This window comes from Phalaenopsis equestris, unplaced genomic scaffold, assembly GCF_001263595.1.
Source record: "Phalaenopsis equestris unplaced genomic scaffold, ASM126359v1 Scaffold233533, whole genome shotgun sequence".
Classification (NCBI taxonomy): Eukaryota; Viridiplantae; Streptophyta; class Magnoliopsida; order Asparagales; family Orchidaceae; genus Phalaenopsis; species Phalaenopsis equestris.
The window spans coordinates 1-11,864 of NW_018251477.1; the positions used below are offsets into that span (position 1 = coordinate 1).

The 11,864-nt window shown below is 34.1% G+C and overlaps 1 protein-coding gene across 2 annotated transcripts; it reads left to right on the forward strand.

Annotated features, from left to right (window-relative positions):
- Positions 1-620: 620 nt before the first annotated feature.
- Positions 621-10,781, forward strand: LOC110038688 (serine/arginine-rich splicing factor RS2Z33-like). Of its 2 annotated transcripts, none has more exons than XM_020743583.1 (7): positions 621-747; positions 5,179-5,299; positions 6,374-6,413; positions 6,577-6,672; positions 7,193-7,389; positions 7,483-7,569; positions 10,142-10,781. In XM_020743583.1, exons 2-7 carry the CDS (start codon positions 5,193-5,195, stop codon positions 10,503-10,505), a joined length of 891 nt encoding a protein of 296 aa, XP_020599242.1. In that variant the 5' UTR covers positions 621-747; positions 5,179-5,192; the 3' UTR covers positions 10,506-10,781. The 2 variants fall into 2 exon arrangements, with proteins under 2 accessions (XP_020599242.1, XP_020599243.1); XM_020743584.1 differs by lacking the exon at positions 621-747 and adding an exon at positions 1,961-1,977.
- Positions 10,782-11,864: the final 1,083 nt, after the last annotated feature.

Here is an 11,864-nt window from a genome sequence, read left to right on the forward strand (position 1 = left end):
AGCTCATGTGAGCTATTTTTTTTTAGTTGGTTCCTTATGGTCTGTTCCTCTAGTAAGCTATTTTTTTTCCTGACTCGAATTTGTTAGTTGTGCTTTTGGTTTCTGTGTTTCTCTCTTGTTTTCTTTTTTGGAGATTTAGACAGTGATGAGCTTTTGTAGTTGATGTTGATGTGATTGGTGGCTGTGATCATGCTTTTGTTCTTGGTGTTTGTTAGGCATTTTATTTTTTTGGATTTTCTATTTGTATTTGGTGTTCTCTATAATTTTATTCATTTTTGTGTGAGTTGTAATTTGGAGATCTTATATTGTAACTCACTATTTTCTTTTCAATAAAATTAAATAACTTTTTAAGAGAAAAATTAGACATGACCTCATATTTCCAATATATATATAGTGTGTGTGTCTTAGTCTGATTCATTGGTTGCGACCTTTGATGTAAGTTCCTCGGTCGGGGGTTCAATCCCAAAGTAAGATCGAAATTCACACCTTTCTGGAGAGGGGGTTCGTCCCTCGGTTAGACTATGGGATTGATTGACGATCCACCTTTAAATATATACATATATACATATATACATACACACACACACAAAGAAAATCAAAGGTAGCGGGGCACATGGATGGAGTGGTCAACTGGAATCCTAGCCGTTCAAGCTCGAAAGGGACTATATAGGCCTCAAGAACCCTGAAGCGTGGAAACTCGGCGCAGCGTGGACGAAAAGGCGCTAGGGTTTCCTCGGAAATTAGAAGGTGCGGTCTCCTTCCAATCTTTCTGAATCTAATAAGATTATGCTAGGAGCTTTGATGTTTGAATACATCTATTTTCTCTAAGTCGATATGCTTCCAAGTTTCTTAGCCGTATCGCTCACGAAAATGGATGTTATGTGCATGATATTTCTAGAGTTTTTATTTGAGAATTTTGTGCGTTCGCTTCGTTTTTTTGGCCTTTTTGTTTTCTTACCAACCTGATGTGATTAAAACTGTTTTTGTTGTTGATTTATATTTGATATGCGGGGACTGTGTTCTAGATTTTGTTTATTTATTAAGATGCTTCGTTTGGCGGATTTGGTTTTGCCGTACATGCTGTTGTACATCATTTACCCTTGAATTTGGAAAATTTTTCTTCTTGTATACTTTTATTCTCGACTGTGTGAATTGCTAATTATTTGCACCAGATGCTGTGCTTTCTGGATTAAAATTTTGTTTGATTCTGTCCCTTGAGATATAGCATCCCAATGTACTATAGTATTTATTTTGACGAGTTTCTTGTATCGCAAAATCTACAATTGTTTTGTGTTTAAGTCCATGTCTTTTTCTTGTATCTCAAAAAAGTTAAATTGTTTTGTATTTAAGTTCCTGTTTTTACAGAACTTGGTTGCAGATTGTATTCAAAATATTGATTATGAGTTCTTGATGCTTTAGTAATTAGCTCGGGTGATTCAAGTTTTGTTGTGGAAGTTGTAAAATTCTCTTCCCCTCATTAAGTTTGTTGCCTCTGTCAGATGTGATTTAATCTTTATTGTCAGATTTCTTGTATCTCAAAATTTTGACTTCTCATGTTAAAATCCATCTCTCTGTAGCAGTTGAATGCAAAATATTTGAAAATATTGACCATTAGTACTTGATGCTTCATTGATTTGAATGGTGCTTCATGTTTTGTTGTATAGGTTATAAAATTCTCTTTCTTCGTTAAGTTTGTTTACCCTGTCAGATATTGTGATATAATGTTTCTTTTTTCTTTTATCTCAAAAAAATGATTTGATTTATTATGTTAAAGTCCATATCTTTGCAACAGTTGAATGTAAAATATTTGAAAATATTAATATAGTTATTGATGCTTGGTGAGTAGCACGGGTTATCCAAATTTTCTTTTAAGAGTTCTGAAATTACATTCACTCTATAAGTTTGCTACAGAGAAGTCCCAAAAGGCATGCTTACGAAGGACCATCTCTCATTAAGTTGAAGTGTGATCCCATCGATGTAATTAAGAAAGCTTTGTATAATCTTACCTCATATATCGCTTGCTTTTTTTTTTTTTATTGGCTTTCAAGTCAGTCGGTAACTTAATATTGAAGCAGTTTTAATAGTGAAGCAGTTAAATTTTTTTCGAACTTAAATTATTATTAAAAAATTGATATTTTCATTTGAGGGTCAATTTTTAATAGTGAATGTGGTGCTGATCACGTCTAATTGTCTTACAAATGTGCTATTATTTCCACTTGCCTCTTTCCATATCATGAATTAGATATTGTTGGGTTTTAGTGGAGTTGGACAACTTCTTAAATATGTGGAGGCTAGATATTGTTGGGTTTTAGTGGAGTTGGAGAACTTCTTAAATATGTGGAGGGAAACGGCAGGTAGGAATTGAGATGCTTTTATGTAATAGTGTACCCGTTATCTTTTCACATGAGCAAAACTTCCCATGGACCAATTGATAGATAGTTGCTATTTATTTCTTCAACTTGGTAACTAGCTCTTTTGTTCTCGGCTCATGTTGATTTTACTTTGCATCAACTAATTTGCTAATTAGCTGTCGTGCAGCCTATTCAAGAACTTCCAAGCTTGATTGCTATTAAAAAATCTACATAATAATTTCTTTTATTATTTTCATTGTAGTTGCCTATGAGCTGAACTATTTTACAAATTCTACACTCCAAAGTATATGTTAAGTTTGTCTCCCCTCCCCACAGCTTACCTTTCCCCTTTTGCTCTTCTGGCATTGGTAGCTGTGTTTTGCTTTCTTGCAACTTCTCTATGTTGTATTTGCTGTCCCTGTTTCCTTTCTTTTACGTTTTATGGGTTTTCCCTTCTTCTTTTGTTAAATGTTGATATTTTCCTGTTGCTCTAGAATTATTTTCATGGCTGATTCTTCAAGCCTTTCTTTTACAGTTTAACCTTTATCAAAAATAGCAAAGTAGGATAATTTATCTTGTTTTGATTTATGAAATCAACTGTAACTGCTTGGCTGAAATCACCTATAAAAGGAAATCATTATTTCATTGGTAAAGATGATTGGAATTTAATCTATATCTGTTCTGGCATTTTCTAAGAACAAATTGAATTTCAATTTATTCTTGTCCACACTTCTGTTGGATTTCTTTCATGGAAAAGGCAGTGAAGCAAATACAAGATCCTTTCAAGAAGCCAAGTAATTTCGCTGGCATATTTGCCATTGTTCTGTTTGTGCTGGACAAAACCTCTTTGAAACATGGGGGTAGGTGGGGGGACTTTTATTGGCATATATGCATCGACAGTGGAATGGGATGAATTGACTTTAGATTTTTAAAAATATCTTGTCGCATTCTTTATTTATCCATTCATAACTGGGCCTAGAATTCATGTTCCATCTCATTAGGCAATAGAGAATAAAGAGATCAAGTAAAAAAGGCTGTGTCCCTCGGGTAAACCAAAAATATTCAGTTTGAACTGAAATTACTAAAATAAAGTATTATTTCTTAGACTCAGAGCATTTTGATCTCCAGAGAATAATCTATTTTGTTATTGTAGAGAAAAATGCCCTTCATATGATGAAATCAAATAATTGTGCTTAATCTTTTTCACTTTTGAATTCTCGTTTTAACAGCCTTTTCTTTTTTTGTTTAATTTGAAACAATAAACCCATATATGGAAAGTAATGCTATAATGCTCCAAAATTCTGAACTTGCTGCTCTCTCTTACTTCCCGTTCTGCTATTACCATACATTTAGCAAAATTATTGGGCAGATATAATGTCCTCGAGTATGAAATATTCACATGATTCTTAGACTGTACGTCATAGACCACACAGAGATTAATCTTACAGCTTTTACTTCTTTCTTGATTGGATTACCACTACAGCTAGTGGTGCCTTTGTCCCGGTAATTGTAGGATCTGGTTCATGAGTCAATAAGTCGAAGTTTTTTTTCTTTGTTTAGTGGTTTTTGTGCCTGAGAAAATGAGTTCAAGAAATGGTTCCCACTAAATCGTGTTCATTTCATCTTGGTTTTAACCTTTTTGTCCTTCTCGTTCTCATTTTTTTCATCTTCCCTTCTACATGTTTGGTGCTTCTTGATGGGAAGTTAGCAGTCGAAATATCCATCAATCACTGGAGCTCTCCTTTAAGTGGCATATATGCATAAAGGATGGAATGGGATGAATGGACTTCAGATTTTTAAAAACATCTTGTCGCATTCTTTATTTTTCCCTTCATAGGTGAGTTTAGAAATCAAGTTCCATCTCATTAGACAATACAGAATAAAGAACAGTAAAAAGGCTGTGTCTATCAGGTAAGCAAAAGTTTTCAGTTTGAACTGAAATCACTAAAATAAAGCTTTTGGACTCAGCCTAACTATTGAGCATTTTAATCTCCAGAGAATAATCTATTTTGTTATTGCAGAGAAAAATGCCCTTCGTATGATGAAATAAAATAGATTTGCTTAATCTTTTTTGCTTTTGCATTCTCGTTTTAACAGCCTTTTCTTTTTTTTTTTTTTGTTTACTTTGAAATAATAAACCTATCTATTGAAAGCAATGCTATAATGCTCCAAACTTCTCAACTTATTACTCTCTGTTACTTCTCATTCTGCTATTGCTATTACATCTAGCAAAATTATTGGGCAGATATATTGTCCTCTAGTATGAAATATTGACATGATCCTCAGACTGTACATCATGGAGCACACTGAGATTAATCATACACTGAGATTAATGTTTGCAGAAGCGGTTGTCGGCAGCAGCAGTATCGCAATAGTAGTTGTCTTTATAACTGGTAGTGCTGGTGGGCGCTGGTACTGATAGGTGTTTTTAAAAATAGTAAATAAAACTTGAATTTTATTTTGAATGTTTTAAAAATTATCTTAATTTAACTTTAACAGAAAAAAATTGAGAATAATTAAAAACACACTAAACAAATAAGTTCTTAAAACAAAAGCCAAGGTGATCTGAAACAGGCCCATAGAATGAAAAGGAATGGATATAGGGGAACATTGATGTGCATTGGTTAGATGGTTAGTGGTTGATCCCCCGTAATTTCTCATTGTTACTTTTCAAAAATGCTATAGGGACACATTGATGTTCACCCTTAAGTGATGCTTATTATGATTTTTTTTTTTTGTCAACTTCAGGCATTGTATTTATGCTTAAAATTTTGATTATTGTGTAAATTTTTCTTTCCGAGTTCCACAATATTCTACTTTGCTGCAGGTTGCAGTGGAAGGATGCCTCGTTACAGTGACCGCCATGCGAACACGAGACTTTATGTTGGACGCCTATCTTCAAGAGTTCGTTCGCGTGACCTTGAGGACCTTTTCAGCAGATATGGAAGGTATTATATCCTGTTCTTATAAATGTTTTCAGCATATTATTACTACATTGCTCTTCCTATGGATTAGTTAACTCTGCCTATGTAGCCGGTCTCTTGTTGAAGCTTTTGCTGGCTAGCCTGTGCCCTGTTCTTATAAATTTTCCCAAATTAATGTTGTAGTAGAAGGTAGCTTAGGTCAGCTATATAGGTTTTCTTCCTATAGTCATCTAGTTGTGTATGTAATCCAAATCTAAGCTCTAAGGGGGATTGTACAATTCTGATTTCTTTTTTGAATTTAGTTTGTCCTTTGTGCGTTTTAATAAATTTTACTTTATTGCACGTATAAATTGTTTGTCTCGCAGTCCGTAATCTTTAAAACAAAATTAATGACTGGTGAAGGCTTGCTTAATTCTATTTGTTTACGTGTGTGTAGTCTTTTGGTTGATTTTTTTGGCGGTTCTCTTGTTGTTCACTTCTATGGAAACACTTATATATAACACCGATTTTGTAAAATGGGCTGTAGGATGAAACAGAAATCTTATTGGGGCCATATTCCTTTGACAAGCCAGTAAACCTACTTCCAGGTTTCTGTGTATTTTTTAGGAGTTTTACGCACAAGCCACTCAATTCCTATGTATTTACATATCTAACACCTAAACTTCAATTTTTACATATATGCCATCTTTCTTATTCATGAAAAGGTGCATTTCACTTTTTAAAAGTGAAAATAGTGTTATTTTTAATGTGGAGGATTTGAGTGGTATAAATGTAAAAAATGAAGTTTAGATGCTGGATATAAAAACACATAAGAATTAGGTGGTAGGGAAGTAAATGCCCCCTTTTTTTATTTATCACGTGAGAAGGTTTAGCCCTAGGTGTCTTGTATCTTAACATTAATGATCTTGTTGAAGGTTTTTGGGCTTTTTCCCAACCTGGAGGTCCCCGGTGGGAGGGTGCCCTTGATGGAATTGGTGGCTGTTGTAGGAGACTTTGGCGATTCTTTCTGTAATATTATGTTTTTATGGAAATGGCAACAATCACAAAGTGGTGTTTAAGTGATGATGGCCTTACTCTTTGTGGCAACCGTTTACGCAGAGTACGGGATGTGGACCTGAAGTACGACTACGCCTTTGTTGTATGTTAACCTCAACTTCTTATATTCCTTCTTTTTTTTGAGTAAATGTTTTTGAAATTTTTTATTTTCTATTTGCAAAATCAAGGTTTTGGTATTTGCCAAGCCACTGTCCATATAAGTTGTCATTTTACCCAACTTTTTTTTAATTATGTAATAAAATCAGGAATTTAGTGATCCACGAGATGCTGATGATGCAAGGTATAATTTGGACGGACGAGAATTTTACGGTGCTCGTATTATTGTTGAATTTGCCAGAGGGGTAAGTATAGATCCATTTACGTTAACAAGCAAGATTTGAGAACCAAGATCCACTTGTTTTCTTTTCTGTTAATCCCTTGTTTTGTAGCATTTGTTGCAGCTTTGAATTTCACCTACTTAGGTGTATAGCTGAGCTAAGCCTACTCATGAGCTGGCTCGCGCTCTGCTTCTTAAAAAAATTTATGTAAAATATACTCAAAATATATTTAAATTCAAGACTCTTATCTATAAATTATTAAAAATGTTTTAAAATAATATTTTACATTTTATATCAACTAATTTTTTATTATTTATCTCCTAATTGCTCGTTGTATTTGTGCTGTTATTATAACATTAGATTGAATTAATATTTTTCTCTTTTATAATCTCAACTCTTAAAATAAAGTTTGAGCTCGAATTTGCTTATTTAGACTTTGGCTCATTTACATCTCTACATGTATTTAACATTATGTGGGTATTGGTTTAATCTCTTTGTGCTTTGCTTAAATCTTTAAATTTAGTTTAATTGGCCCATTATGTAGGGCCCACGTGGTCCCGGAGGTTCTCGTGAATATCTTGGGAGGGGTGCACCACCTGGTTCTGGTCGCTGCTTTAATTGTGGTCTTGATGGACATTGGGCGAGGGATTGCAAAGCAGGGGATTGGAAAAATAAGTGCTATCGATGTGGTGACAGAGGTCATATTGAGAGGAACTGTCAGAACAGTCCCAAGGAGCTAAAGTGCGTTGCTTTCTTGTGGCCATTCTTCTTTGTTATTTGAATTTGATGACATGTTTGTTGGTATAATTTTGCAACTTGTTATCTATGTTGTAGGCGTGGGCACAGTTATTCTCGCTCTGCATCTCCTCGACGTGGTGGAAGGAGCCGTAGCCGAAGCTATAGTCGAAGCCGGAGCTATAGGTATAATTCTATAATTTGGGTACATTGCATTTATATGATGTCGTTAATTCTATTTTATAGATTTGGCTGAACATTATGCTATTTATTTTTAGGTGTATTTACATGCATACCACCAAATTCTTATATATTTACATATATTTTACCAAATTTTGCATTTTACTTTTTATACCACCCAGTTGTATTTTTTTTATCACATCAAACGTATCATTATTTTAACTTTTTATTGGTGAACCACACATTTTCATTTATAGATACGGTGCCATATATGTAAAAATTAAAGTTTAGGTGTTAGATTTGTACATACATAAGAGTTTATTTGTTTTATTTAAATCTTCCTTGTTTGTAATGCATTTACTATCTTGCAGTTGATGAACTTAACTAATGTTTATTTCTGTTCCTTCAATTAATAGTTTGTTTGGTCGGCTACAACAATCTTTAAAATTCGTTGTAAAATTAATGTGAAAAAATATATTATTCTTGGTTTTATTATTATTTCTTTTTTTTTTTTGTAAAAAAATCAAATTACTGATTTCCTATACCCATCTCACTCCAGCATTGCTTCCAATCATGATTTTTTTGTAAAAAAATCAAATTACTGATTTCTTATACCCATCTCACTCCAGCATTGCTTCCAATCATGAAATTTTTGCGAAGTAGCGAAAAAGTTGCTGTGCATTTTCTTGTAGCTGTGTATTTTCTGCAACCGTTACGCTAATTTTTGTAGTTTTCAATTGTTATGATTTTAGTTTTTTAATCCATATTCTAGCAAGATTTTTTTTTGGGAATAACTTATATATCTTTGTTGCTTTATTGTAATTGACAATATATTGAGTTAGCATATTTTTCTTAAATTATTTTTATTTTTATATTAATATCACGGCGCATGCGTCGACAACATTATAAATAAATACTAAAGAATCTCCTGGAAAAAAAAATATATCATTGCAGTGTGTAATGATTTTTTTCATATTTTTTCGAAAATGATAATCATATGTAGCAGTGTCTTTAGTATTTAATTTCTTCCCATCTTCATCACGTTTTCCAGTCTCCTTCCTTCGACCACCAATTAATTAATAAGAGAAAAGTATTTTTCCAACTTCCTCAAGCTTTCTCTGTCCTCTTCCCAACTTGCGGGTCTTTTTGTCTTCCTCGACGTCTCTTTCAATTGTTTCTATTGGTGCGGATTAACCAAATATTTTCCTATTTTTTGTTCAATTACATCAGAAATCGGCTTTAAGACCATATCTTTTTGCTTTAGTTATGATAGTTTTACTGGACATTTACAGGAGGATGTATCTTGTGTATGGTTTTTGCTGATAATATCCTTCTCGTGGATAAGACGAGAGAAAAAAACCTAGGAAAAACTTGAATTATGGAGGTCTGCATTGAAGTCTAAAGGCCTTCATTTGAGTTGAACTAAAACTGAATACATGAATGTAATTTAGCAGTAGTAGCTCTAGTAACGGAAGTATAAATTTGGGTGATCAAATTGTTAAAAGGTGTCAAACGATTTAGATATCTCGGGTTTGTTGTTCAAAGCGATGGTGATATAGACGGGGATGTTAATAGTAGAATTCAAGTTGGTTGGTTGAAATGGAGGAATGCTTCGGGCCTTCTTAGATTGAAAGGAAAATTTTATAAGAGGGTGGTGAGACCTGCAATACTCTGGGCAATGCTCAATGGCAATGAGTCGGCCTTTAAAAGAGACGCATAATGCTAAGTTATGAGAATGATTAGGTGGATGAGTGGATTTACACTTTGAGACAAAATGCGAAATGAATATATCCAAGATAGGGTTGGTGTAGCTCCAGTGATGGACAAAATTAGAGAGAGTCGTCTTAGATGGTTTGGTCACGTTAAACACCGACCATCTGATGATCCGATTAGGAGAGTGGATGTTTTAGATTCGATTTATGTTAAGAAGGACAGAGGTACACCTAGGAAGACTTGGGCTTATTGTATACAAAATGATATGTGACACCAAATAGGACGCAATGGAGAAAAAAGATTCATGTAGCCGACCCCACGTAGTGGGATTAAGGCTTTGTTGTTGTTGTTCTATTTGGTAATTCAACATAACTTTGTTTCTTATAGGAAGACTTAATTCCCTATGTATGTAGATATCTAACGCTTAAACTTCAATTTAATTTAGGTGTTAGATAGAAAAAACAGATATCTAACGCTTTAATTCGATGGTTTAATCTCTTTTTTCTTGTGAAATAAATCAAATTGATTTCTTATGCCCATCTCACTCCAGCATTGCTTCTAATGATAGAAATTTTTCCAATGTTGCAAAAAAGTAGCTGTGAATTTTCTTTTAGCTGTGTATTTTATTGGGTGGGGGGGCAACATAACTTTGTTTCTTATTTGAAGACTTAATTCCCTATGTATTTAGATATCTAACACATAAACTTCATTTAATTTGTGTTAGATACTATAAATACTTAGGAATTTGATGGTTTATTATCTACTGGTTGGAAAATAAAACATCTAACTATTAGGCTAAGTAGGCTGCACATGATAGCTGAATTATAACCTCACCAATTCTTGATTGTTCTTTCTAATCCTGCAGCCGATCTCGATCTCCCGCACCAAAGAGAGACAGCCGTTCAAAGAGTCCACGTGACAGCCGGAGTCCGAGCCGGAGCCCTCCACCTTCCAAGGGAAAGAAGCACAGCCCATCTCTTTACGGGAGCCGAAGCCCTAGCCCTCGGCCCAAAGAGGAACGCAGGGAAGCCGAGCGAGAAGGTTCTGATTACAGCCGGAGCCCGAGGAGGGAGTACAGCAGGAGCCCCGCAAGTTCAGGAAGGGAGAGAACCCCAGCTGGTGTAAGGAGCCGAAGCCCAGAGGCCAATGGACGGAGCCCAAGCCCTCGGGATGATGGTGATGGCACCGATAACGGTTCTCCCAGAGGCAGTGAATCTCCTCGAGACTAAATAAGTTTGTGAGCTGTTCCTGAACTATTATGAGAAACAATGTGAACTTCGTTGTTTGAACTTGCTGCTGTTGTCATATTTAGTTATGCACGCTCATGCACTGCTTTCTTTGTTAAATTTTGTTGCCTTGGTTTTTTTTTTAATTTCTCGGAACTCGATTTGGCACTTTATTTGCTTAGGTTTGAGGATTTTGAACTATGGTGGTATTTATTTTTTGTGGTCAATATTGCAAATGCAACTGGTATGGGGTTTGCAGGGATTCTGTTCCTAGTGAAATTATTATGTATCTACATATTTAATTTTTTTTTTTTTTTTTTTTTTTTTTTATTCTATGTATCTACATATTTAATTTTTTTTTTTTTTACATGCATTCCACCTTATCTACGCATGAAAAGTGATTCACTATTAACAGGATAGTGATATCTTTTGTGAGATATGAAAGATTTAGGTTGTATGAATGTAGGAAACAATGATTAGATAATTATGAGCTGTGCAAATTTTTTTTAAATTCTGTTATATTTTGCTGGTTCTTACAAAATTGGAAAGTTCGAGGCTTCACGGGATATGGGAAAATATAAAAAAAGATTGAAAAACAAAAGAGCAAAAGAAAAAAAAGATGGGTTTATGGGGAGCGCTTGAAATGTGATTGAATAGTTAACGTAAGTGTAAATTGTTTTTTTTTTCTTTTTTTTGAAAGTAATGGCAAGCCTTCATCGTTTACTAAGCAATCATCATTATTGGAGTTGACGTGTGATGATATAACACCTTTTACTTAAAAAATTTAGATAATAATCGAGTGAGATGTAGTTCGCATGTGATTAGCCAGCAATTAACTTAAAACGAGGGAAATAATTAAAATGAAATATTTCCATGTATGATATTTTGCAGCAAGTTTTTATTAAATTGTTTATTAGCAGCAATGTTGTATGCTGAAAATATAATGTATGCATCATTTTTGTAACCGATTTCTACATGCATTCACAAGGCACCGTTTAGAACGTCTCAAGCATCGGCAGTCATACTTCCACACATAGTATATCTTGGTCCTCTAAATTGCAAATTTTAAGTTTATATATCATTATATTGTCTTGGTGTGTCTCTAATCAGTATATCTGAAGCGGAAGAAATTTGTGGGATGCATGAAGGCAATGTTTAATATTTGAATTTATTACATTGAAGCATAAGGCCACCAAAATAATATTTGGTAGTTACGTGGACTACCATTGATGGTTTCTTTGGCTAATGAAAATTATTGTTTTGTTTCTTTTTAGCTCGGAGTCGTCACATTGTCTAATGTTTTATAATTCTCTTTTCCAAATATGCTTCTTCCTTAAACCATCAAAATGATTCCAAGAAGAA

What these genes read in the sequence shown, in the direction of transcription:
- LOC110038688 (XM_020743583.1), top strand. Translation starts at nt 5,193, where the DNA reads ATGCCTCGTTACAGTGACCGCCATGCGAACACGAGACTTTATGTTGGA. An exon ending in CTTTTCAGCAGATATGGAAG is followed by an intron (nt 5,300 to 6,373) that starts GTATTATATCCT and finishes CCGTTTACGCAG; the next exon opens with AGTACGGGATGTGGACCTGA. An exon ending in TTGTTGAATTTGCCAGAGGG is followed by an intron (nt 6,673 to 7,192) that starts GTAAGTATAGAT and finishes CCCATTATGTAG; the next exon opens with GGCCCACGTGGTCCCGGAGG.